The sequence below is a fragment of the Halichondria panicea genome, chromosome 7, assembly GCF_963675165.1.
Source record: "Halichondria panicea chromosome 7, odHalPani1.1, whole genome shotgun sequence".
Lineage (NCBI taxonomy): Eukaryota > Metazoa > Porifera > Demospongiae > Suberitida > Halichondriidae > Halichondria > Halichondria panicea.
In genome coordinates, this window is record NC_087383.1 from 5,424,956 (window position 1) to 5,452,476 (window position 27,521).

The 27,521-nt window shown below is 40.9% G+C and overlaps 2 protein-coding genes and 2 non-coding genes across 6 annotated transcripts; 1 reads left to right on the forward strand and 3 right to left on the reverse strand.

The window, feature by feature from the left end:
* LOC135338312 (uncharacterized) lies at positions 1-5,774 on the forward strand. Of its 3 annotated transcripts, none has more exons than XM_064534405.1 (8): positions 1-143; positions 283-789; positions 2,226-3,412; positions 3,482-3,591; positions 3,788-3,939; positions 4,080-4,161; positions 4,281-4,329; positions 5,564-5,774. In XM_064534405.1, exons 3-8 carry the CDS (start codon positions 3,336-3,338, stop codon positions 5,580-5,582), a joined length of 489 nt encoding a protein of 162 aa, XP_064390475.1. In that variant the 5' UTR covers positions 1-143; positions 283-789; positions 2,226-3,335; the 3' UTR covers positions 5,583-5,774. The 3 variants fall into 2 exon arrangements, 2 of the variants coding, with proteins under 2 accessions (XP_064390475.1, XP_064390476.1); XM_064534406.1 differs by lacking the exons at positions 1-143; positions 283-789; positions 2,226-3,412 and having other exon boundaries at positions 3,419-3,591.
* Positions 5,775-5,997: 223 nt separating this feature from the next.
* On the reverse strand, positions 5,998-27,521 carry LOC135338304 (DENN domain-containing protein 3-like). Its single transcript, XM_064534389.1, has 36 exons — positions 27,411-27,521; positions 26,958-27,121; positions 25,796-25,925; positions 25,311-25,430; positions 24,144-24,288; positions 21,970-22,101; positions 21,691-21,802; positions 21,425-21,479; positions 20,985-21,127; positions 17,524-17,670; positions 16,857-16,966; positions 16,595-16,722; positions 15,853-15,883; positions 15,477-15,611; positions 15,088-15,270; positions 14,039-14,172; positions 13,691-13,809; positions 13,329-13,462; positions 12,641-12,784; positions 12,302-12,333; positions 12,008-12,109; positions 11,831-11,877; positions 11,592-11,743; positions 10,841-11,045; positions 10,483-10,576; positions 10,201-10,319; positions 9,794-9,929; positions 9,597-9,640; positions 9,369-9,464; positions 9,010-9,094; positions 8,676-8,739; positions 8,198-8,270; positions 7,809-8,018; positions 6,645-6,785; positions 6,337-6,405; positions 5,998-6,246 (listed from the first exon to the last, which is right to left on the reverse strand). The coding sequence occupies exons 2-36, from the start codon at positions 27,093-27,095 to the stop codon at positions 6,112-6,114; spliced, it is 4,044 nt and encodes a 1,347-aa protein (XP_064390459.1). The 5' UTR covers positions 27,096-27,121; positions 27,411-27,521; the 3' UTR covers positions 5,998-6,111.
* On the reverse strand, positions 19,865-19,936 carry Trnae-uuc (transfer RNA glutamic acid (anticodon UUC)). Its single transcript has one exon. It is a non-coding gene; the product is annotated as a tRNA-Glu (tRNA).
* Trnak-cuu (transfer RNA lysine (anticodon CUU)) lies at positions 20,834-20,906 on the reverse strand. The gene has a single exon. It is a non-coding gene; the product is annotated as a tRNA-Lys (tRNA).

Here is a 27,521-nt window from a genome sequence, read left to right on the forward strand (position 1 = left end):
GATTGAAATGGTAAAAATACTCTTGTGGACGTAGATCTACTTCTATAATTAAAGGCGACTGAGCTGAGATCTACAGCATCTGAAGCTGAACTGATCGATCAACATGAATTTTATACAGGATGAATCCAACGCCATTTTAACAAGTGAGTAGAGTGTTGTGTAATTATTAGACATGCATCTCTGTACACACGTACGTATATGCGAATATGCATAAAAAAATAAATAAAAAAATAAATAAAAAAAAATAAAAATGCACGCACACACACACACACACACACACAGCACAAGACACCTTCATGCCACCAACTTTCCACTTAGTGATGGCTGTTGTCTTGCGCCTAATTCTCGGGTACAAAGTCCTCGATAAGAGAGCATGGCTCGTGGACATAGTAGCTGCTGGCTCACTGCTGTATGGTACTTACACACGCACTCGAATATTGGATGGCAGGAATTGGGCGAACCGTGAGACTGCTATCACCTCTGACTATAGGGCTGTCACGAACTACTTTGTCTTGAGTGTGACGTCATGGATCGCTCTGTTGATTCTGGAAGGCAAGACCTGTATACAAATGTTTGGGACTGTGTTTGGGAAATTTAGCTATCCCGTTAATGTTTCACAAGTGGTGAAGTTTTTTATCTGTTTCTTGTTAGCATCAAACTCCGTTCTTGTGATACTGCACTTCTGTACGGATGTTCATCAAACGTTTGAACATCTCACTAGTGAAACACCACTGATTCTGTACTATTGGATTGCAGCATTTACAAAGGTGACCAGTGTCTTTATACAAGGTGGGTGTAGCTACAGGTATAAAATTATGCATGTAGTTCTCTAACGTGTACTGTGTGTTTTATTAATAATTATAGAGTGGAACTGATAAACGCTGTTTTTACATCATCGTATTTGTTGCTAGCAATGTCCATAATAAATAAGTAGTATTGTAAATCATGTTCTAATTAATTCATCAGACAGCAATAAATAGGAACACAGAGGATTTCAGGTCGGTTGAGTATGACTGTTAGTTAAAAGTTTGAAGTGGACCACTAATATTATTACTAGGGTGACGCAAGCGCCATGGGGCAAGCGACGCATCCAACCCTGCTGGAAGTCTAGGGAAAATTGTGCAAATGACACCACATCTTGTGGCAGGTTGATGACATGGCCTATGTATCCATATTGCCCAAGTGGTGGTTCAATAGATGGACATTATTGGCATGACTGCAGATATAAACATCTCCTCAGCATCTTGAATTAAACAGCTGATTGTTCGAATAGAGGCATACCTGGATTCACGCCTGTATGCCTCTGCCTGCGTTGTTCCAAGCGTGCCTGTGTGGCCTCTGGAGTGTCTGTAATGAACAATGTTTGGCCACTTTCTGCTATTTGTTGTAGGCGTGCTTGCATGCATGTCTGGCCTCTGGAGTCTCTGCAATGAACACTAATGCTGGCTTCATTTACATTGGCATCTATTTGTGCCTGTCGAGTTTCTACACAAAGTAAATGTTTATGGTAACAGAACCCTCTGACTTCGTTACCTTCACTCCTTCTTTCTCTGTGTCTAGCAAGCCAATATTTACTTCCTCCCGTTTTTCAGCTGTTTCTTGGGATTTTGTGTGTCACTCTCGCTCCCTCCTTCTTGCTAATCTTGTTTTCTTTCGTTGTCACTAGGCTATTCATATCTTTAAGCTATCCTATTCTTTATTGACTCACGTAGAAATTGGTAAAGGATCACCAGTCCCAAAAGCAAATATCGTATGCCGGTCCATGACATACATTGTACATATTACATACATATATACACCACGGACCAACGTTAATGACTAACTAAGGGACTCGCTTGCTCGCTCGCCCCAAATAACTAATTAACAAATATTGCATTATTAAGGAAACACACAGCGACTGCACTTCAAGTTTTAGCCAAGAGTCAACCAATCTGAAATCCTCTGTAGTATAGTTGAAACCTGTAGGCCATTACAGTGCACTTGATATGTCTCGAATGCGACTGTATTTGTAATACTAGCTATAGCTATAACTGTAGAGCTCCTGCTAGCTGTACCGGTAGTGCATGATGCAGTGCAGTGCTTACAGTACCACTCAAAACTGTACAATTATGTGTAGTCTCGCAATTGATCATTTTTTGGTGCTATAATTAGGACGGGCACGGTACATGTGTACATGTATGTACGTTATAATTATGTCGTACTAGCAACAATTTTTGTCTTTGTAGGAGTCTACTTTTGCAGCTGGATCACCAATCACCCCGTCTGCTTTATCCCAAATGACAATGTCAGAGAACAAAAGCTCATGTTTCGAATGACTTTTGTGAATGTTATTGGTCTTTGCCACTCACTTGGTCTAGTGTACTTTAGTGTGCTTAATAGTAGCTCTCCTTGGACATTGAGCAAAATGTGTAGAACAATATTTTTTGTGATCGACCTTATGTACAAACTCTTTGTTTGCTGGTGGTACCTAAAGAACTCCTACTGTTGTCTTGGGCCATGGTTTTGCGGTGCCTGCTCCACACAAACTGGTCTTAGTCGAACTGTCATTGTCAGTACCATACAGCACTTACTGGCCAAAGCTCGTACTTGGCATCTTGTACTCGTCAATGTTGCTACTATTTCTCTGCAGTGTTTGTTTGCTGTCTTTCAATGGGTTAAACCACTCTTTAGTATTCAACATTGTGAGACGGAAAGGAGAGCAGTTCAAGCAAGTGCCCGGCCAGAAAACGATCAAATGGTGTTAATTTACTCTAAATCTCCCTATCTTCCCATCACACTCAAAGCTGTAGATGTGTCGGTGCTTTCAGTACTAGTGTATTTGCCAAGAAGGTGCATACTCAAACGAACAGATGATCACCAAGGTGGTGAACTGGCCTTGTGTACTTGGTCAAATTCTGAGTGCCTAATAATGGACAACGATTATGCTCTGCAGTTCTTGAGCTCAGAGTGTGCTGCTATGGAATTTCCCAGGCGGTCTGTGCAAGAGACGTGGAACGAGGCGATTGGTGAACTAGTGACTGGTCGACCATTAACACAGCTAGCTAGTGGCACAGTTGTATAGCAAGTCACTTCAGAATTGTTCCCTCTCACTACATGCATAATTATTATTTTGATGCCTGCTTTTTTATATCAATTGCTATATCCCATCACCCATCCACACAACCAAATGCTCTTTATACCACATGTACATGTTGCACCTCATCCCGGATCCCCCATGCACAAACATTCCTTTTTTCTGGACGTAATATCGAACTGGAATTCTTCACCACCAGAAGTTATCAATAGCTCTTCTGTTTCGTTATTTAAATCGAACCTCAGTAGTTTTTTATTCAACAATGTATTTTTCTCTTTTTGTGCTGTCCATGATCCAGGCCAGGGGAAGTCTACCTCATTCAAGCATCCTTATTAAACGGTACCTATGAGAAATATCATAATTATTAATGGTTGGCAAAATTTCATGACTGAAAATGGCTTGTTCTAGACACAATTGTTGTGCTGCTCTGTTGCTAGCTGTCATCATTCTGTCTGCTTCATTGTATATGAGGAACTCTACCTTCCAGTCTACAACAGAGTCACCTACACTGGAGAGAGGTACAGTCAGTGCAGTGACCTGTACACAGAAATTAAACACCAACGTAATCAAAGACTTACAATCAATGGATGCATGCTTATTATTAGATCCCATTTGAGTGTATTTAGCTATGTGTACGTGCATGTAAGGCCCCAAGTACAGTATTTGGTGTGAATGCTCGTATAATTATTATACATGTAACAATTATTATTTCAGAGATGTTTCGACTAAAGGGTGAGCTATCTAGACTTGAGACAGATAAGCGTTCCCTGGAGTCTACAGTAAACTCTCTCGAGAAAATGGTAAAAGGCCTGGAGGAGGAAGAGAAGTCACTACAGGAGCAACTAAACATTGCTCTCGGAGGGGGGGTGAGTAGAATTGCTGAAATGGCATATAATTATGCGTATAATTATGGTTGGTTGACCGGAGGCTTTTATAATTTGTAATTGTGTACAATAATTATATAGAAGCGCAGACAGTACGTGATTGTATAGTTCTCCTCCCTTAGGCTCTTGACAGTTTACAAGACACCAGTGAAACATGTGAGCTAAAGATTGCATCTCTTTCGACCCAGCTTACTGACAGCAAAGGTATGGATTAAATTTTACTGTTATAAAGTAACAAAAAGGCTGTTGAGGCTCTGCATGACTATATAAGGCACGCGTACATGCACGTACTGTGGCTTAATATTTAATTTAATTTGTTGCAGAGTTGCTTGAACTGTGGAATGTTACTCTTAAGGAGTGTCAAGCTAAACTGTGAGTTATTGATATAAATTATAGCTTTTTGCCATGGCTATGAATTTGCACTCGTCATAATTCTTTGCACAACATAATTATACCATAGATAGTAGAGGAAGGGGATTGGAAACACAGGCAATTAACACTATTTCACACGGACCGTCCTCAATTATACATGTAGCCGCGACCATGGATGCAGCTTAAAGTGCTGAGCTTGCAATAAACTTTTTGTGCACTAATGGCAGTTTATACTAAACTAAAAGCTTAAGCAAGCTTATGATCATGCATAGACAACAATGAACAATCAACAAAAGGTATAAGCATGATCTAAACATAATTATACATAAATTATCAATGTTCTTCCAGTGATTTCTCAGTCCAAGTTCTTGCCACACATCGACACTGCGGTGACAAAATCAGAGCATGAATAGTAATTTAATGGATTGGAAGCAATAATATGGACATTGATCTTTAATATTGCCGAGTCTCGAATATAAACTCAACTTAGTTATGGAGATGCTACCCCGCAAAGATGGCTAGTGGAAATCAACAAATCGGTCAATAACTCAGGAAGTATGATATCCCCACTTCCAATATATAGCTGAAGCAATAAAGTACCATCATGTACTACTACTGTGACCATTCATTTACAATAGATGCAATTCATAAGTCAGTTCTTACCCCACAAATAAAAAGAAGAAGCTAAGTGTTGTAAAATCTTCAAATTTTGTGTGCTACCAAGAGTGAACATGACTTCTAGCTAGATAATAATGTTTCATTTTGTACCTAGCCATGCCTCAAGACAAATTTTAGGGCTATTCATACATTTACTTACCTAGTATCCTCTCATTTGCTTCTTTTCAAAAGCTTCTCTTGACCTCAAAACCAGTAAAATCACACCTCAAGGTGTCATAGGTTGCCACGCGCACGGTCCCAGAGGCCTACGTTGCAGGCATAAGCTCACGTGATCCCGTTTCCAATCCCTTCCTCTACTATCTATGATTATACACAGCATATTTATATAATTATGGCTGGTACACCAATAATAATTATTAATTATTTTTATTATTATAGGTGGCCCTTAAAATTAATTACGAACTGTTCATTTGGAACGTGGATGGCTTAGGTGACTTTTTATATGGCGCTTGCATGCATGACCTACTTCAGGGGCGACGTATAATTACGATTGACGGGTTCCTTTGAAAGTGATTGTGATAGTGATTGTGATTGTGATTGTGATTTGATTCTGCAGGAGAAAGTGTATACCATGAGCCATTCAATCAACTGATGGACCTAGACCAGCGAGCATGTGGGATGTGACGTTTCCACAGCTGATGTCCGTATGTAAGGGTGGGATCCTCAAAATAATAATGCTATGGCATAATTATAGTGGGACAGTTGGCTAAGAAGCACAATAATATTGGTTTTGTAAATTTGCCTCACATTGTTATGCCATAAATTCAGATCAGTACATGTACATGTATGTACACATAATTAATTTTATGCTAATTAAAACTGAGGAGCACAAAAACAATATGCACGTACATGCAGCAGAACCTCAAATAAAATACATGCACTGTGGGGTAATTGTAGAGAGGTGTCCTTTATGGATGGTTTGTATGTTTATCTCTCTGGTCCATAATTATTATTAATTTTAGGGTCCTCATTCTGCATTAGCTATACACATCACTATCAGTAACATTATATTTGTAGGAGGCAGCACGCAATACACATCTCCTCATGCTAAAATAATAAACACAAACCAACGTACAGTCTAAATAAGCTAAGAGGTTTCATTATTCACGGTAATTCAATAGTTTTCCAGACAGCAGCATAGCCATCGTTGGAACCTCCTCCACTGACCACCAGGTTAAGGTCTGTCATGGTCATGGAGCGAACCACGTCCTCATCATGAGCTGTCAAGATCTTAGGCATCTGGAGGGAGGAGGGCATACAATTTGAACATTAATTTTAACCATAAATTGTAGTCATGCAGAGTGTACAAAATATATAGTCGATCCTCACCCCTGCTCCACTGGCGTAACTTTGTGAGTGAAATATGTAGATCTTACCACTCTTGGAACCACACCACATCTATATAATTATACATAATGGCAAGAGAAAGACTGTTAGAATTAAACCAAAAATCCTATAATTATTTGACTGTAGATAGAGTTAGTATAAATAGCTCAAATAATAATTTTTTATCTCCCCAAACTGGCAGCTAATTTCAATTACACCAAAACTGAGTCATGCGATACATGGCTTACAGGGCTCAAATAATAGGATTATTAGTGTAGACTGCTACAAGCACAAAATTCCTATATACTCACAGTATTTTTGACTGGCAGTATTATTGATATCCTGCTGTCTAGAGCTGTGTACTGCAAATTCTTTTTTTTTGTGTCAGGGTCAAAGACGGCAATGAATATCGAGTCCTCTGATTTGGGGAGACAGTAAACGCTGCACCATACCTGCAACAGAGTTGAAACAATGAGTAACAGTTGCATTTATAGGCCATGGTATATAGATTAATAATTATTATGATGCTTCAAAATAATATTAAATTGCCTATTATTAATTTTTTTCCTATTAATAATTATTAGTCCTCCGTGAAAAACCACGAGCACAACATATACAGTGGAACCTCCATTAACGACCACCTCCGAAGAGCAACCACACGCTATATAACGGCCAAGAGCTCAGGTTCGGATTGAAACTACGATGACTTCAATGTAAAGCCACCTCTCTACTCCGTATAACGAGCAGCTGTCTAGTCTCCAACCAGCTTTAGCAATGGAAAATAACCTCCCAGAACGGATAGCCACACACAGAATTAGCAACCAGCTTTAGCAATGGAAAATAACCTCCCAGAACGGACAGCCACACACAGAATTAGCAGCAAATTAGCTGAGACAGCATTATTTTGCCCAATCGTAAAAACCTAGCTGTAGCTAGCTTGTCTCTACAGCCTTTTCAAAGCTTGTATGAGCTAAAGAAGCAGTTATTTGCAGCAAGAAATGACTCATAGACCATACATAGCTGGCAATCGGAACCTCCTCTCTATAACGGCCAAATGGCTGTTCCCCAATGGTGTCCGTTTTATGGAGGTTCCACTGTACATGTATATAATTATGTTAAGATGTGCAAAAAACCAAGAGTACAATTAAGTAACATCATGCACACATGCAGTTTATAATGGCTATATATCTATTGCCTATATACCTGCCATTTATACTGGCTGCCCCAAACTAGGTTTTTAATAGAGTATATGACATTTTGGGTGTTATAAAAATTGGATTACACTTAAATAGAGGGCATAATAGATCCTATCCTTGAGACAGAACCGTAAAATTAGCCATTGATTAGATTCGAGGTAGGGTCGTTTCTTAGCCGCGGCTATTTTGCCACCTGGCCAAGCTGCACTGTCCCAAGGGTACGTGACCGGATTAACGAGTCTACTGTATTCTACTGTATAGTTATGTATGTGCACTCACCTCATCCTCTGAAGACAGTGCAAGGTGCTTGATTTCAATCTGTCTCCTGCGTCCTCCAGGGAAGAACAACTCGTGGTCCACCTCACCCGTTTCCGTATCCATGATCGTTATGCTGCCCCTATTAGTACCCACCCAGATGTAGTCACGCCAGATAGTGAAACATGTACATGCAGTGTACGCAGATGAGGTACTGACAATTGGGACCTGGATCTGAATGGGGTGATGAATAGTATAATTATACAGTATGGAGTAATCAAACTCTCATCATACTACGACATATTATTATCCATGCATGACCGACAGTCAATGTGATGTAATAATTTAATGTAGACACGTATGCAAGCACGTTACTGGTTATTCTACCCATGCATGCAGACACTATAGCCGACCTTCTTCACTCTAGTCCTTGTTTCAGGGTCCCAGGCTAACAGTATCCCGTTGAGCAGCAGGCCCCACACCAAGCTAGAGGGTAACATCGTACATGGAATTACATGTATTGCATTCACTATAGTGCAGCAGCATGCATGCATACTGCAGGGATGTATTAATTGAGGGAGGTAATCCCCCCCCCCCCATATAGGATCTGGCAGATTCATTAATAGGACTGCCATAATTCTAATGACTTAAATTGCACCAGAGACCCTCAAATATCCGGGGAGCATGCCCCCAGACCCCCCCCTACGTAGTTCATTGATTCAGAAGCATACGCCGCGGGAGGCTTTGCCCCCTGACCCAAAGTCCTGGATGCATTGCGTGCACCTCTGATATACATGTACATGTAGGTAAATGCAACAGTAGCATCCAGCAGAAGCTGCATGCAGAGTAATACTGCACATAGAATATATACTCCTGATAGTTATAACTGACCTTCCGTTTCGATTTAACATGAGGTCTTTTGGAGCGTCTTCAAGATAGGAAATCTGTGACACATCTGTAGAATTAAGCGACACTTGAGTTACGGCAACAAAAAACCCTGCTCTCAGAAAATAAAATCTACAATAATTATATAGCATTGTTCGCCACAAGTGCATATCTTTTAAGAGTGGTCTATCGTAGTAGTATGCACATGCACACGTATACCTCATGCATAGGCCCTATACATAAGCGAGCTACATGTACATAACCTATTAATTTGTAGATTCAAATCAGATGACGCAAAGCCGAAGGTAATAATTATGGGCAAAAGTGCATCTCAACTCACGAGTGACTGTTTGTACATCCAGGATGTGTATGTTTCGACTGTGAGAGCCCACCCACACCTGCTGACCCACCAGTAGCAGGCAGTTCTGTGTGTGTAAATAATATGTATGGTGATGAAAAGTACGTCATGACGGCGCTGTGACTAAAATACATGTACGTCTATACCCTAGCTACGTGCACTATACCAAGTACTATGTTGGCAATTTATTGCTACAATAACTTGAGCAATCATAGCCCTTCCCAGAGCCTGTCACCTATTTATTATACAGTGGTGACCATTTTAAGCTGGGTGTCAAGAATTTGCACTACATTGGCTTCAAGGGCCTGGTTGGCAGTGATTACATCGTAAATCAGACTCACAAGTCGTGCAGATTTGCCATGTCTCGACTCAGTAATTTTGATGTCGCACTCGAAGCACTTGGCCTCAATGTCGTATACCTTCAGACGTCCATTGCCCTGGATGAGAGAGAGAAGGGAAAGGCTCTGTATACCCAGCAAGTTTCACATACACATACATGTATAGAGTACTGTAAGAGTGTTTCTAGCGGAGTCTTATATGGTACCCAATAGCTGGACATACACACTCACCAGCCCTATCCACAACTTTCCTTGCTCTTCCTCGTAGAAGTCAACTATAGCAGTGCCAGAACAACAGAATGCAGCTTTAAATTGTCATTTACATGTAGTTTGTCCACGTGCACATAATTACAACACATAAAAGCTTGACCTACGTAGCTAGCATGCTCATCGTAATTCTACATACATGTACAAATAATATAGTTTACTTGGTGGGATATACAGTAGAGACTCAACGGTTTGTCTCTCTGCCTCGTGTAGGCAAGGGTTGATGCGGTACTGTAGATTATCCACCGTAAATTTGCTCACTTCCGAAACATCTTTCGACTGAAAACTCAGGAGTTTCTGCGAAGGGAATAAACTTTAATGTCTGTACACAATGAACGTTCAGTACCTCAATTGAGATTGTCGATCTACAAGGCTCTCTCAGAAGCCAATTATCACGCACACAGTGACAGTTAGAAAGCTTGGATTCTATTTTTATTAGAAGCTGAATCATTTTTAGAATACGTACAATGTACATAATATAATAATTTACACAACAAAAGACAGCCTCTGAATAAAGACAAATTGTGGGGCTAGAAAGTGTTAACGATTGGCAACCTTGTTCACTCACCAGTGCCAGCTTGACTCTTTGAGCAGGGGTGTGGTTGTCGAGGAGACCGCTTTGACTAATAGCGTTCTGGAGGATCACATGCGAGTTGGACGTCACCATCACACACGGGTCTCTCCGAGCTAGGAGGGTGGGGGCGTGATCATTATTTTATTATTAAGCAGCTACTTTGTGTACATATAATAATTATACATAGATTGATTGTGTTCATTTTGTTTCGAGCTGCTAAACCTGCTTAATCATTTCTTGCAGCAAGGTTAATGCAATCATTAACAAGCTGTTCACCTTGTGATAGCTGCCAACCAACTTGTACCTCTCGTATCATGTGATACCAATTGTCTCTCTCTACTGACGAGCGGAAAGCCATGTACAGGTCCATCTGGTGGGAGAGAGGGGAAATCAAGTATCCATAATTATACGTGCCGTTTTATTATGCATGCAGTTTGCACAGGCAATTAAAACACACAAAGTTATGACTTTGAATTGTAGGCTCAACAATTTGATAATAAAGGAGGCTATAATAACTACATAGCTTGCTGGCTAAGTACGCACGAAGCTATAATACGCATGTACATCATGTACATATAACTTTGAAGGATCTTTTCAGAATTTCAAGCCCAAAATTCCTAGCTCCCCTACTCACGTGTTTCGTCGGTTTCCGCCAACCAGTACTACCACCAGTCGTGGGACGAGCTCTGTCTCCAGAACTGCGTTTGTCCAGCTTCTCAATCCGTATACCCGGAAACTTGGTGCCCCCAAACATCGTGGAGTGACTGAAATTTTCAAAGCGGATCTGTGTTCGCAAGTCAGCCATTTCGTAAGTCTTGAAAGCAGCAACCACTAACAACCTAGGTCACCAAAATAAAATACAAACTGAAACAACCAATCTACTGCCTCTGTGTAAAGGGTACGTACATGCATGTGTGCATGTATCATAATTTTGTATGCGTGGGTGTAGAAATATACAAACTAATTACCGTATAGCGGGAAATTTTCGTGATGTGCAAAATTTCACGTTTTTCGAGCGCAGGCATGCACCGGTATTTCACATGCAAAGCTATTGGGTGTAGTTTCTTGGTTGAAACGCGTATATGAGAAATTTCTGCTGAGGGCCCTGCAGCCAAATAGCGAAAATTTCCCGCTGTACGGTACACACACTGTGGGGGTATTTACATGTATAGTTTGTATAACAATTCTAGTGACACACGAGGTCAAATAATTGTTGCGAGACTAAAACTAAAATCAACGACACTGGGGTACATATATATTAATTGACTCACACAACCATCATAGTATGTAGTGCAGCTGTGTGTTTACATGCATGCACGTATTCAAGTTGGGGTGTCTGAAAAACCCTCTATCTGAGCCAGGTATAAAAATTGCTTGGTCCCCACCTGTAAGTGGTGAGTACGATAGTGCAGGAAGATCCGTAGTTAGTCTTCTCATCCTGCGAGACAGCCAATACAGTTTCTGCCACTCTCACACCTTTCTCTTCCTTCTCCAGCTCCATGAGGGGCAGTTCAATCACTGAATTATCCTGGTGTACCTATATATATACATACGTGTACGTATAATTATTACAAGGCATGGTATAAAAAAAGGTGAGACGAAAGTGGCAACTGCTATAACTAACCACTTTCCAAGAGTCATAGAACACTCGGAATGTATCTGGTGAAATAGCTGCATGGGCATAAGAATGACTTCTGAACTTCATGTATAAGAGTGAGGCAAAATGAAATAAACTACACACGTCAAAAGCCAAGACGTATGTGGCTCAAAAACCAAAAAGTGTATGGCAAACACTACGTACTGGTATTAATGCCCTGAGATAATATGCGATGGAGGTTAGTTGCTGACTCAGCATCTTCTGCAATAGCATTCTGTCGAACCAGCTTGAGAAAATCATTCAAATCTGCGGTGTCCAGAAAACGTATAATAGTATTAATTAAGAGTTCATTATGTACAGTACGTCATGTACATATGCGTAGATTCTAACACAATAATTATGACATACACTAATGCTACGTAATTAATTAAAAGTGACATCATATAATAAATTAATTATGCAGAAGGTAGTCCAAAAAAACAATATTCCAAAACTTACTCAGAGGCTTTGTTGGCATCTTCTTGTCTAAGCTGAAGAGAGAAACAACAAGTACAACGTATTACTCTCAACTATAATTATTTCATTTTAAGGCTAGACGTTGAAATTAAATATCATCAACATTAAAAGTTTCGCATGACTAGCACTATAGAACAAATACGTATTCTGTGAGTCTGCTTAGTGGGCAGTTACACTGGTTAAGTCAACTAATAGAAAATGTACTTGAGTACCACAGTGTACGTATAAGGCTAAGGAAATAAAGTATAACAATGCAACGACTACATAGTTAATTGTCTAACGTAAATGGACTAGAAGTCACGAGTATGGAATGTGTGTTACTTGAATGTGGAAGGTGAGAGTCCTGATGGGCCCCTCACTGAAGCACTCTTTCTTTTGGAGGGGAGAAGATGTTTGTAGTAGGACTTGAGGGAGAGCTGTCCCTGTTCAACATTACTCACATACTTCAGCACTACCTGTAGGGATCTAAAAAGAGATGGAGGCCGGGATCATTGCAAATCCTACGTTATGTACATTATGTACATGTACATGTACATGTACACATCAAGAGCGCATAAAAGAGAGAGAGCGTGTAACTTTTGTCTGCTACAGTACGGGCAGAATCCAAAACCACTACTATAAATAGAACTATGGTCACGTGGGATTACATTCCATGCACATGCAGCAGTGAGAATTGTTCTATTTATAGTAGTGGTTTTGGATTCTGCCCGTACAGTAGCAGATGCGTAAGTTACACGCTCTCTCTCTTTTATGCGCTCTTGACACATGTATATAAGACTGCATAGTAGCAATTATATATGTATACTACGCTATGTGTCGGCCAGGCCAAAAAGATATCTATTTAATTGATAAGTTAGTGATATAAAGACGGTCAGTTTATGAATACATTAGAGGATGCGTGTGCAAAGCCAAGAGTGGTATCACAAGTAATGCCATTCTGAATTTCATAATTGTACTATGGGCTTATATCATTTTGGTGTGTAAAGTGGAGGATTATACGTGCATATACTTCTTATCTGGCACAAGGTTAACGTCGACTCTTTGGAGCGTGTCAAACAAAATGTCGAGTCCTGAGATGATCTCCCCCTGACATATGCTGTAGTAGGCACCCAAGTACAGACACTGGGCTTTGACTGCATTGTTCTGAGTGGTTAGAAGAACAGGGAAGTAATGCAAGTATAAAGAGTTTTAAATATGACAGTGCACACCCAAAAATTAGGCTGTTCTATTGTGCTCTATTGGATATAATACACTATACACATTAATTATGTAGAGGTATACGTACACATTTGTACATTTGAGAAGCCTAACCTCTACATTGCTGTTGGCCTTTCTTCAGGACCAATAAGAACGGGTCCATTGCAACCTCACCTTGGCTAGTTCTTCCAGTAGAGTAATGGCCTCCTCCAGAAAAGTTGCTCTGTCCGTGAACTTTGACCCTAATGACGGCAACTCTAGTAGAACTGGTTCCAGTGAGACTATACTTCCACCTACATGTATAATGGAGTAAATGATTGGCCCCAGATAACTATAGCATCGCTAAAAAACATGGCCTGGCTTTGAAAGATGCAGCCACTATTAATTATTAGTTGCAGAATGCAGCATTTTGGAGAATCCAAAACTCAAAGTATATATAAATATATACAAGCCGAAGGAATGTATGGTAACATAGCAGTGGTACATACATACGTAATACACACAGCACATTGAAGAACCTACTCCTATTGTACTCTCCCTGTGGTGAGTAGCGTAGAGGCCCCTCCTCATTGACAGAAATGCTCCCACCTACTTGAGAGGGAGCGTGGGACCGATACGACGATGGGCTCGTCAGATAACGGTTCTGGGGCAGACTTCTGCATATAGAGGGGAGAATAACTCTAGCGATTGGCATTCAAAGTTAGTTACGTACGTAACAAACTCTTTACTATAAGTTATAATAGACACAGGAGAAGTTCTTATTAGCTATGTAGTACACTCAGCCTAATCCTCTCCTTTAATATACATGTACGCAAAAAGATTGACATCAATTTGCCTTAGAATCCGGAATAGCATATTTCAGATTCTAAGGCAGTGTAAAAACAGGGTTAAAGACACAATAATTAATAGCTAATTTGAGAAATTTACACATGTTACATGAACATGCAGGCTTGTGCAGTTACAGACACAAACATTAAATTGCAACAGTTATAGTGAATACAAATAGGTGTTATATAGTAGATACGTATGTACAGCCATGGTGGACGAAATGGAGAGTAATCCAGCTTATGGTTGGGATGCAGTGCTTCCAGAGAATCTGTACGAGACGGTGCCACATAGTACAAAAGACAACAAAAGCAAGGCAAGGTTTTGGAGAAGGCAGGTGCACCTGATCGACTGAGGTGGTTGACTACTATTTTATGCATTACTATATAGTATTGCGGATTCACTATCGTCTTAACCACATTTCCGAATGTTACATGTATATCCTGAGTGCTCTGTACATGTGTGGCTGATAACACTTGATCTAATAATAGTAAATACAATGAATAACGTTAGCAGCACTTAGCGGTTGGACATATGATTTGTACATAGCTAGCCGATACAGATTCCGCATAGTAAGACGCTCCAATCCCTCATCTGCTCCTGACATGCAGTAGCAAGGTTTATGCAGTTGACTAGCTCCTGCACGTATAGTAGTTACTAACAAATGACATGCATGCAATGACCTACATACATGTACATGCATGTAATTGTACAAAGTACGTGATTGCCCCTAGCTCCAAACGCACCCATGAGAAGTGTTGGCAGTGGTCCTGAGACTAGAGGATGCACCATACAGGTTGACAATACTAGAACGATGACTAATCTGAAGGCTGCTAGTGAACGAATCCTCCGAAGCGATCTTTGTCACACGTTGAAGGCGCTTGAGACGTTCGGCCAGTAGGGTGAACTCGTCACGAGCAGTACACTGTCTGTGGGTAGTCAAGGGTGTCAATAAACTATAGAAAGCCATGACTTTAACTAAATATTATGCGATAATCAATAATCTTCAACACCAAAACTAACAATTAAACGTGGCTTAATAACAGCTATTGCCTTTCACATCTTGGCAAAGATTATTTTTGACATGTTATACACATGCAAATGAGTGTACTCATTCGTATGTACATGCATGTACCTCCTAGCATGACAGAATGAAGCAAACATGTCGGTGGTTTCGATCTGATGATAAAAATCCTGGTCCTCCTCAGGCATTAGCCGCACTGTCTCCTCAAACTTGATACGACTGTGCAACCGTTCTTGCGTAACCTGACTGCACGGAACACAAAAAAATTATTGTTTTAGGCGCTATTGAATGCTATAGAGCACCTCCGCGTAAGTAAGGTACATAACAGGAGGAGTGCTGTACATGTACGTGTGATGAGGAAAATGAGGATGAGGAGACAGGGCATAAAATAATAACTACAGTCTAAGCTAGAGTAGTGCTGCACTTCACCCAGCCACACCTGAAAACGGCATGCATTACTGCAGTTTCAGATCCCTAGCTATCTCACCTGTACAGATTGACCATTAGCTCCAGAAACACTGCATAAGAATGATCATTATCATAATAACAGTTATCATACAATTACAGTCATAATTGATACGTGCCTTTCTAATTCACTACATGTACATTGTATTTAGAAAATGCTTGTCACAAATAGTGCAATCTGATTGGTTACTGAAAGGTCCCATATTTCACTTAGAGACCTCAGCAAAGGTCTTCTACAGAGATCCATTATATGTACTTGCCTATGGAAATTTATGTTGAAGTCATAGTAACGATGATGCAGTGCATCGTTAAAAATTGTGTTCTGCAGTGCCGCTTTGCAGCTTTTATCTCACTCTTGCAGCTACCAATAGCTAGTACTCCAGTGCAGAGCTAACTACTAAGTAGAATAGCAACTTTCTATTAGCAGTTTTTGCTATGCATGATTCTCAAGAGACGGAAACGGCCTTCAATGTGAGTTTTTATGTAGACTAGCCAGAGCGAAGTTTTAACGTTGCTTGAGGCTTGTAGAAACTCTTGGTTGCAGAGTCTTCTTATAGCCTAGCTTGCTTAGCACTATTCTAAATCAGTTATAGACCTCGTCCAACGGTCACTATCATAGAGACCTTGGACTCAGTCTATAACTATTAACATGTATATATGTAGTAATAATTCGAACATTAAAGCGGTGATATCAGTGTATAGAGCGTACAAGAGGTCCAAACCTTATCGAGAGCTCAGGCTATACGCAGTGCAACAAAACTAACTTTTTGATAACAGTTCGTCATAGGAGTAGTCAAACTTTTCCCTCTCCCTGAGGGTCTCCTCTGATGAGGCTAAGGTAAGTTTCTCCATCTCTTCCAAAGAGAACGTTTTCTTCACCAGCTCAGAGTATCTGAGGGTAGCGGATGTGATTCAGATAGGCCCACATACTCAATTGAGTATAATTATTATGATTATTATAAGCAAATGCCACACTCTAACATTCTAAATGCATACAGCCAACCCTCCACAACACCTAAACCCCACCTCTTTTTGAAGGTCTCCTCTGCATGCCGGGGAAGTGAAGCCAATGTGGTCTCCAAGTCTTTGCAGGTCACCTCTCCATTATCCACGTCCACGATTACCACATTGCTGCACTGTGGGGGAAGACAAGTGCTAGGGAAGGGAACTACTAACGTAGAGTGTGAAACTAACTGCAGTAAAAGTTCCACTGTCGGCATCATCCGAAATGACAGTCTTACATGTATATATTGACCTTTACAGGGGTTCCACTGTACAGTGCGTAAATATTGCATCATGCCGCTAAAAGGGGGCTCTTTCCAACAGATCAATGAGTTTGTGTCACAAGGACACATACCAAAAACGCTTAGCCAACCGACTACAAGTAGTAAATACCGTATAGCGGATAATATTTTCGGGGGACAAAATATTCGTGGTTCAGCAATATTGAGACATTTCGTGGGTAATATTTTCGTGGTTGGAGCTTGCACTGCACGTAAAGGTAGGCAAGGTCGCTTCATTCGTGGGTAAAATATTCGTGGTTAGACCTTCAACCACGAAAACCATGAATATTTTGCCCCACGAAAATTACCCTTTATACGGTATAAATTATAGTAAGAGGTACGGTTATCTTTCTTCAAAAACTGAGGCCCAATTCTCATGCAGATACATGTAGATATGCATAGATTCTTACCCTCTGCACTTCCTCAGTGTTCATCTGAGAAGAAAGGATACCCATTATGGTGGGGAATGGGGCGTCCAGTAGCTCTAGGCTGTCTGCAGGGAGAATGGGGGCCACAGTGAACTTGTATTGCATCGGCGTGATGTACGAGAACAGACACTGCATGAATGGAGGAAAGAGAAGTTGTTAGTTTTCGTCGCATTGCAACCGTTGAGTAGTTACAGCTGGAACAGACACACACACACAGTCAGCTTTAGCGTATCCCTCGTGCGGCTATGCCTCGAGGCATAACTAGAGCACTGAAGTGCTAACCCTCGACTGACATGGATAAATAGAACCAGAGGAGTGTTCAGTTATACAATCACTGCAACGAGTCTAACAAACTGCTTTAGTAGAGACTGGTAAAGAATCCCTTCAGCTGCAAATAATTATGTAGATCTACCTCGAAAAAAGGTCGCGTGTAGAGTTAGCCAGCCAACGTGCTTCTTAGCTTCTCAGCTTTTACTCGCGAAATTACAAACAGACAAATAAACAAACCAAACGACTATATACTATACAGGGTTTCATCTAGGATTAAATGTTTGAGGGGGGTTTGAGCGCGCCTAAACACGCCGCAAATGTTTGACCACACCCCTTATTACATGCTAGTGCATCACAGGAGATGTAGTTACATATTGCACATCATAGACGTACTAATGTGATGATGTCATTACTCTACAACATTTGGGTGGGGGGAAGGTTCACCCCTGCCCCCCCCATTAGATGAAACCCTGCTATACCTGCTGGCCGCGGCACGGCCTCGGGTAACGAGTGATGCAAGCTGCGCTGTGCTAATGCCTCTCGCCATGTTTTGCTTCGCTCAAAAAGTATCAGGTGCTGGAGTGTTATATAATAATCACCTTTATATGTAGAGGTAAAATTGGGTTTGTATTGTCATAATTATTGTTTGCAATTGTTGACAATGATCTCATTATGCCTCGGGTGGCAGGCGCAAGCGAGGTATATGGTAGTGTGTTTACACAGTGTGTGTGTAGAGTGCTGCAGCTGCTCAAGGATCAATGAAGTGCAAGTACAGGCTTCTAGTCATGTTTTCTTGGATTTTAATTAGTGGGTTTGCAAAATAATGCTTCATTCTCGAGTTATGTCTAGTTGTGCTTACTTGGAATGCCATTGCAGCCTCTTCAGAAGAGTGCATCGCAAAACTTGTTCACTGAGTGTTGCTACTCTACTTAGTAGTTAGCTCTGCACTAGAACGCTGGCTATTGGTAGCTGCAAGTGTGAGAAGAGAGCTGCAAGGCTCTGCTGATGCAGCCATTTATTTTAGACTTGAACTTTTGGCATCAATCGTTTTTAATAACAATTGTGGTCGATCATTACCCACTCTTTGAGTTTGCATGCAGCAAAAATTAATCAATGCAAAAATATGTTCATGATGGCATCTACACCAAGGAGATTATAGAAGAGAAGCTTAATTGATCTTCAGGGATTTACCTTAACCCTTTCCCCGTTTTAATTAAAACAGAATAAATAACTTATTATATCATGAACCATACATTGAAATGACTTGTAACTATTTCCTACAGGTAGCGCAGACCCCAGAGGTATCTTGACACCATCTTCGTTACCTAGCAACTGACCACCCCCACTAATTAGCAATTGTTTACAAACATTCACAATTATGTACACAAATAATATTGTATGAGGGCACAGAGTGGCTAAAGACACTAAATAAGTGTTCTCAATGTTCTCACGGTGACATGGTTCAATCAGGATCTGCAGAAAGTTCTCTGTGAGGTCGTACCAGCAGACGCCCTTTTCCTGGGAAATGTTTTCTTCACCTACACACAGGTTTACAAGTTCAATAGTGGCTCATGATGTCCACTGCTGTACTAACTAGCCTAAATACATGAAGCTATCAAGACTACAGATGCTACTTACCAGATCCAATAAGTTTATCCATCGCTAGACTGAGCTTCTTCCTCAGGCCTTCAGCCTCTATATTCTTTAGCTTAAAGTAGCTTCTTATCTAGCTATGATCCCAGTCACTATCCTCTCACTCAACAAGGCCATAAGCATCGATATTCTCACTGCTCTAGAACCTCACTGTGGTTGTACTACGAAGATCTTGAAACATCATCAAACAGTCACTTTTATTTCGATATTATTGTACGAAGCGTACCTCGAGGCAGCATATTAAAGATACCATGTGAAAGAGCAGCTCAATGCGCATGTGCTGGTTGGTACCTACAGCGTGCGTATAGCTCCAACACAGCGTGCACAGCGAATTTTTGAAAATGACCACTAGAGTGGCCGTCATATGACGGCTTCAACGGGGAAAGGGTTAAAAAGGAATCTCCCATGCGGGGAATCGAACCCCGGCCACGACGGTGAAAACGTCGGATCCTAACCACTAGACCACATGGGATGCACATCATTAGTTAGAACAATTTTTCTGCTGATTTGGCTCACATGCATGTACAGTAGTGCCTTTAGTCTTAAAAAATGCAAAAATTGCTCTTATTGGTGATTGTAACATTTCTAAGAAATGTGTAGGTAAAAGAAACATATCCAAAAAGATCTCCATGGCAATCAAAGGCGATAAGTATGTGGTGGTTTATAAAACAGAAAGAGTAGAACCTCGCTAATCCGGACCCCTTTAGTCCGAAACATCGCAAATCTGGACAAAATGGCAAACTGAAAAAGAGGAAGGGCTGTCAGTAGAATAGACTATTGCGCATGCGCAATCTACTTGCTTTGCTGAATCAGCAATAATTTATTGCTCAATACAATGGCTACTAAAAGAAAGCAAAGAGAGAACTCACAAGAGACTCACTGTATTGGAGAGAAAGTTGAGATAAAAGACTGGCAGCTTCCCTTCTGGCAACAGTAATATCCATACATGTATAAAAGTGTCTTCGTTAATGATATTCATCATCACACTGTAATTTATGAATTTCCTGACAAGAACCACGTGGGCAGTGATCGCACACGACAATAAAGCTAATTCTCAGATGTCAGTGAACATCACTCCAAGACGGCCGCTTTACGCACAGTAGATAGGGAAAGTAACGCTTAGCCTTCCACAGCCTCATTGAAGTGTTTTCACACTGGCTGGGCTTATGCATGCAAAGTAGGTTGAAATAATTAGAAAAGTTTACTACATGTACAAGGGCATGCGCAGAGCCCCAAAATGAATTTTTATTGCAAATCAACCACCACATACATGTAGGACGACGGCACATTTGTAAGTGCTGTATAATTATATGTAATGTACATACCATTAACAATGCACTTCACAAAGTGTGAAAATAATAACTATCATCACCCAATGTGGAGCTCGAACCCATGACCCTGAGATTAAGAGTCTCATGCTCTACCGACTGAGCTAACCGGGTGATTACTACTATACAGTATTCTTACATGTAGTTTCAAGTCTATAATAATGAACAACGTTTCTTCTTCACACCAGTTACCTTGATGACGTATGTTGGTAGATAGTAAGACGATGATACAAAGAGAATCGACTGTTCGGTGAGAATGGCACAGATGACCCTTAGGACATTAGCTACACCCAAGCATGTGAACGGGTGGTTCAGACGAATATCTGTCTCAACACCTACAACAAAAAGAGAAGAAGTTCAATCACATACAGTATACTATAGCCAGGAGAGCATCATAGTACATTGTACAAGTACATAACACACTTCATGCAATTCCCTACTTCATGCAATTCCCTACACCAAATATTGTTGGGTACAATAATGTACGTACACATGCAGGCACTGTACAGTACTCAAGCATAACTATGATACAAACATGTACCATATACCAAAATTACCACTAGACTATATCCATATAATGATTGTTCATCAGTTACACAGCAGTTTGATCATGCATGCTATCTTTCACTCACTTCCTCTGGGGGGCCTGACGGTAATTTGTGAGGAGAATCCAGGAAGACTGACACTCTACAGTACAAGAAAGACAACATTTCTATAAGGCAAAAGTGTTTTCTAGAGCCTCGTATAGCGGGTTGGTAATATTAATGCACAATAGGTCCTACGTTATATAATTCTGAGCTGTACGAAATTTTTAAATACAAATATTTAACGGTCAATCTGTTGTTATAATTATGCATGTGCCAATTTGAAAATATCCTTATCTGACCATGACACTCACAATGGAGAGGAGTCCAGGGGGTGGGGCTGGTACAAGGAAAACCCTCTCAGCAAACTCCCTCACTCCAGACCAGAAGTACAACTCATCACAATCTGACAACCAGCGGTAGAACCTACGTACACGTCACATGAATGCATGCATATATGAGTGCAACTACATGTAAACAGTGCATGCATGTTCAAGTTCGAATGCATACTGTGTGAAGGAAAGGTAGTTAGAGCACAAGCAAATAAAGTGGTTACACATTGTATGTATATTTCTGACGCGCCACATACGTACCCTGATAAAGCATCCTTCATAAACTTGAGGTACGGTTTCTGAGAGACCAGTAGACAACACGTTGGCAGATAGATCAGCTTGCTGCTTGGGGAGGGCACTACTGAACTGGACCACGGCGTCAAGCAGAAGTACCTATGTAAGGGGAGATGTCATTACCGTATGTACTACTATGCACATCATAAACTTAACATTAATGTTATACTTATGATCGCAAAAAACTACATGCACAGTATGCAGGTACATGTACTTGTGTCACACCACGATCCGCATGATTGCAATCAGTTACAAATACACGTAGAAAATTGTGGGGGCATGGAAAAGCAGGAAAAGGAAAACGGAAGTATACATGTACAGGGGCGTAGCTTAATGGTTTCCTAGTTGCCCAGAAACCCCCTTGCTTGCTGAAAAATGGGTGGGGCTGATCATGTGCTGAAGTTAATATTGACCACGATATCCAGTCTGTATTTATTGCACCTATTAGTTACCTTCTGCAATCCAAGATAAGAGACCAAGATCAGCCCAGTTCCTCTACTACTGCTCAGAGTCAGACTCCAGACTGTATTTTACAGTGTATACTGCTAATGGGTGGAGACTAGCAAGAGTATGGATTGATATCTAGCCTGGATTTATTTCAATGCCTATTATTAATACAAGTTTAGCTTCTGCAATCCAAGATAAGAGACCTGATTGTCAGCCCAGTTCCTCTACTGCATGCTCAGACTCCATCATGCAGTCTCACCACAATTTGATTCTCAGCCAGCCACCAACCTCAGAGCTCATGCCCACTGTCAATGCCAATGGTACTGATCCTGGTAGTACATTTGTACTTACAACTAAAAAGTTTAGGAGATGAGGCCGAGGAGAACTGAAGCTACGACTTATCAAAAATGCAGCCATAAGGGGCATAATTAAGGAGCGTGGCACCGGAAATGGGCGTGGTCTCAAAAATTTCGCGGCGCGATAATTCCTTCAGAAACCCCTTTGGTAAATGTCTGGCTACGCCCCTGCATGTACATCGTTTATACATCATTAAAAGCGAAAAAATGAGTGATCGATTAATACTGAAAAGAAAAGTTTCTACTTTGGAGGCTCTGCTAGCGCTTAGCGCAAGGCTAACTATAAGTTGAATAGAAAGTTTGTGCGAACGAAGGATTCTATAAAAGATTCTGAAGAGACTGCAACAGCCTTCACTGTGAGTCAAACTAGCCATAACTCGAGAAAGAAGCTTTTACAAATCCAAGAGAACGTGGCTACAAGCCTATAGAAGCTGTTAGTTTGGTCGCATTGCATGTGTGGGTGTGTGTGGGGGTGTGTGTGTGTGTGTGGGGGGGTGAGCATGTGACGGTATAATTATCTTCCCAACGGTTATAATTGACACTTGAATTGAGGGCAGACATATACAGGATGCCTTTGGGTTTTGCAGTGGGGACATTTCGGAGTTGCGTCTGTAGCACTCGAGGTATGGGAGGTTATTGTCCTTGTGTTGACCTTCTTCTGGTCAAAACGAGGATGTTTTTTGGCATCAGTTGAGCATGTTTCTGAGGCTTGAGCAACCATTGAGCAGTTACAGCTGGAACAGACTCACACACACGCGCGCGCACACACACACACACACACACACACACACACACACACACACACACACACACAGTCAGCTTTACCGTATCCTTCGTGCGGCTACGCCTTGAGGCATAATGAAGAAATCATTGACCACGAATATGTGCGTCCTGTTAGCTAGCTCAATCTGTTTACATAGATGAATGGGTCATAATTATGTCTAATTGGAGATACATGTACCTTGATCAGTAATAAGGCCACTTCAAATGAGATTGTAGTCCTCCGCCCTGCCCTCTTCCTGCCATAGCTAGTTTAATTATCCAATGAAAAATTGAAATTGCTTTTAAGCACACACACATGCACGGTGGGTTTTTTAATGAAATTCATTGATGAATTCATAGTGATAATGATATTCATGCCTCGGGTGTGCATGCGCAGTGAGGTATACGGTAGTGTGTTTGTTTGTGTGTGTGTGTGTGTGTTTGTATGTGCGCCACGTATAATTATATACGCATTGATTATTTGGAGTGGTGGGGTTTCATTAACCTAGTACACATTGCTTAACCGCGAACTTCATGACCCACTATACACTAACAGTAATATACATATGTACGTACTTGCAGTTTTTTTTCTTCTCAATGAAGAAAGGTCGCAGGAACCTGATGCCGACACCGTACGAGAAATCCCCCAGAGCATTTGTGAACAGCATGGGCACCAGTGATGGCTCAACGTCCTTCAGATCAGAGCAGATCTTGGCTCCCTCTGCAAAAGATGTGACATATATACCGTTAAAACATTTCAGGTACAATGTAAGTAACATCTCTGATCTAACTGGATGCAAAGAAATTTGAATCGAAAATGTAGATACATAACTATACACAATTATATACAAAATGTATATAATTATGTCAGGGTGTCATACAGGGGAAAGGGGGGATATCCCCCTCCAACTCCCCCCCTAAAACTTGCATTTAGGTACTGAGTGTCCATAGCTGGCATACTAACAAATATTGAAATAACAGTGGACCTTTTTCTAGCAAAGTTTTTAGTTACTTTTCTTATATCCCCCCTCTACTTCAAAATTCTGTATGACACCCTGTATGCACATGTAGATATGTTATACGTACACGTACATGTATCATAATCATGCCTCGGTGCGCATGCGCAAGCGAGGTATACGGTAGTGTGTGTGTGTGTGTGTGTGTGTGTGTGTGTGTGTAAACTGCTACAGCTGCTCAAGGATCAACAAAAAGTTCTATAGGCTTCTAGTCATGGATTTCAATTCGTGGATTTGCAAAATAATGCTTCGTTCTTGAGTTATGCCTTGTTTTGCTTACGGAATGCCTGCAGCCTTTTCAGAAAAGTGCGTAGAATAACTTGTCCATGGAGTGTTGCTACTCTACTTAGTAGTTAGCTCTGCACTAGAACGCTAGCTATTGGTAGCTGCAAGAGTGAGAAGAGAGCTGCAAGGCTCTGCTGATCCATTAATTTTAGACTTGAACTTTTGGCATCGATTGTTACAACAATCATGGTCAATCATTACCCACTCTTTGAGTTTCCCTGTGCATGCAATGATGTGTGAAGCTATTAGAAGCTATGTTAAATGTAGCTTTGGCACCTTCACCGAGGTATCAGCACCTGTGGTGCTTTCATTTATACAATGTATGTATGCATGTACATGTAATTGTATAATGTACAAAACACTGCAATACTGATTCAGAAATGTTTGCTTTCACTGTCAAAACTCACTACGGATTAGTACAGTTTAAATGTGTCACACTTACGAGGGAAAAGGAACGCTTGTCTGTTTTCAATTGTGTCCCAACTGAGACCGAGTTCATCCACATTGAACTGCTTGTTGGAGTGAGTGGATGAGGGCATGATCAACGAGTCCTCTACTGAACCTGTGTACGCAGGGAAGCACAAGTCTGACCATACTATTAATCATTGTGTTACATTAATTGTGCATGAAATTCACAATACATAATTATTGTACTAATACTGTTGGGAAAACTCAAGATAAAAATTATGTATACATAATTATAGCTTTCAATTTAATTTCGTGCTCTTTTGAGGTAAATTCTTACGTGGACAGTGTACATGTACTTCATTTCGCACATTATTTTGGTACTGCATAGTGTGAAATGAAGTTTGCAAATAGGACCTGATTCATAGGTTGCATGACTTCAGAAATGTAAGGCATACAGTGCACAACGTACGTGCCTATTGGCTTAGAAGCATATACTTATATAATTATACTGTCATGTACCTTTGACCTCGAAGGCCTTCACAGTCGTGGTACAGTGTCTCTCAGGGTACACTCTGCCTGGGGCAATGACTTGTAGGAACCTGACATTGATGTCCCTCTGGTAAATCTTCTCCATGGGCAGTGAAATATCCTGTAGTGAGAGAGAGGTGAATTAAAAAGGGGTTCATCAACGGTGGGCTGGGAAAGATCCCTGAAAAAGCTCAATAAACAGTGAGGGGGTGGGGTGGGGGTGAAGATACTGTAACAGTGAAACCAGCATGGCCACCGGCTATATAAAACAGCCAGGTCAATAAACACTAGGACGTGTGTCCGTATAGGTACGCATAGAAGGTGTTTCGACCTGTGATTTATTTTAATCAGCTTATGGGTGCCAGCTCCTAAGAAATATCTCGACATGCTGTCCTTCGTGTAGAGAGGTGCACATGTTTACTATAGACATGAACAAACACCCTTCATTGTGGAGACTGAGGTAATTATAAAACTGTAACAGTGTTCCGTATTTGGGTGGTCTTTTAATTGTCACTGCAGATCGATGTAAATGTAGAGCATGCACAAAGGTCTTCATTGTCACAAGTATTGTTAAGAAGGTATTTTGAATGCTATAGAGGTAGAGCAAGTTTGGTATTCGCTTTGACAAACGCAATCCTACGTATAATTATGTACCGTAAAATAATCACTCCTACTGTGCTGATCAATTGAGATATTGACATAATTATGTGGAGTGAGGAGGAGCATACGTACGTATAGTACGTGCACCTACGCACTAATTATAAACGTACTTGTACATGCATACACGTAACTATAATTGTACAGAGATCGAGTAACACTCTTCAAGTCACGAAAGATAACGATTGTTTTGACTAGGGACTATGAGCAAATAATGGCTTTCAGTATACTGAGTAACCAAAAAATAATGTCATCTACACACGAGAAAAATGCAAACTATAAGAGGCGGATCAAGAGGTAATATTTAAGGGCCACATAATTATAGTGAGGAGGAGACTACAGCATTGGTTCATGGGGAAAAGGTCGATCTTTCTATTCAGGTTAAGTCGTAGAGATACATTTGTGGGTGAAAATGTTCTCTGAAGCGAAGAATATAGTTAGTGACTGACCACACTGCACAGCTGCACATTGTCCCCTCTCCCACAACATAACTTACTTCAGAGTCACCCTCTCCAATAACCAGGTCACACTGACACGTCTCATCGAAGCCATACACCAGACACACGTCCACAATCGCATTGAGCAGTCGTATCTGCTCCCCTGGCAGTTGAGGGGGTGGTGACAGAGTTGTCATGGCTACACGCTTGTTTTACTACGGACCTGAGAAACAAGCCATCTGTAAAATCTAGTGTATATGACTCTTAATATCTTAGGCTTAATAAATTGTTGCTGGATACAAATGTTTAACACTATAATTACAATAAATACAAACATATCTAGAAGGAATTCCAGTACCAATAGATCTATCACTGGCGCTGGCGTGCACCCAAGCCAAAATTGTGCATGTGATGGTTCATATAAATATTAAAGATAGACATCTATACATCTGCTCCTCTGCTCAAATCTGAAGCAACAATATACTGCACTCATCCTTAGGCCTTACACTCACCTCTTGCTCTCTTAGATACGGGTATAGTAAAGTCAAGGCTCGCTCTTTCGACAATCAAGCTGCAAGTTATAAGTACGTACGTATGGTGTGGAGTGGACACGCCCCTTCTAG

Bases quoted from the DNA above. Each gene is read 5' to 3' on its own strand.
- LOC135338312 (XM_064534405.1), top strand. From the start codon at position 3,336: ATGTATTTTTCTCTTTTTGTGCTGTCCATGATCCAGGCCAGGGGAAGT. The intron at 3,413-3,481 runs GTACCTATGAGA...GGCTTGTTCTAG, and splicing joins TCAAGCATCCTTATTAAACG to ACACAATTGTTGTGCTGCTC. The intron at 4,162-4,280 runs GTATGGATTAAA...AATTTGTTGCAG, and splicing joins CCAGCTTACTGACAGCAAAG to AGTTGCTTGAACTGTGGAAT.
- LOC135338304 (XM_064534389.1), bottom strand. From the start codon at position 27,095: ATGACAACTCTGTCACCACCCCCTCAACTGCCAGGGGAGCAGATACGA. The intron at 25,431-25,795 runs GTACATGACAGT...CTGCGTACACAG, and splicing joins GAAGGCCTTCGAGGTCAAAG to GTTCAGTAGAGGACTCGTTG. The intron at 10,320-10,482 runs GTGAACAGCTTG...CCACCCTCCTAG, and splicing joins TGGTTGGCAGCTATCACAAG to CTCGGAGAGACCCGTGTGTG.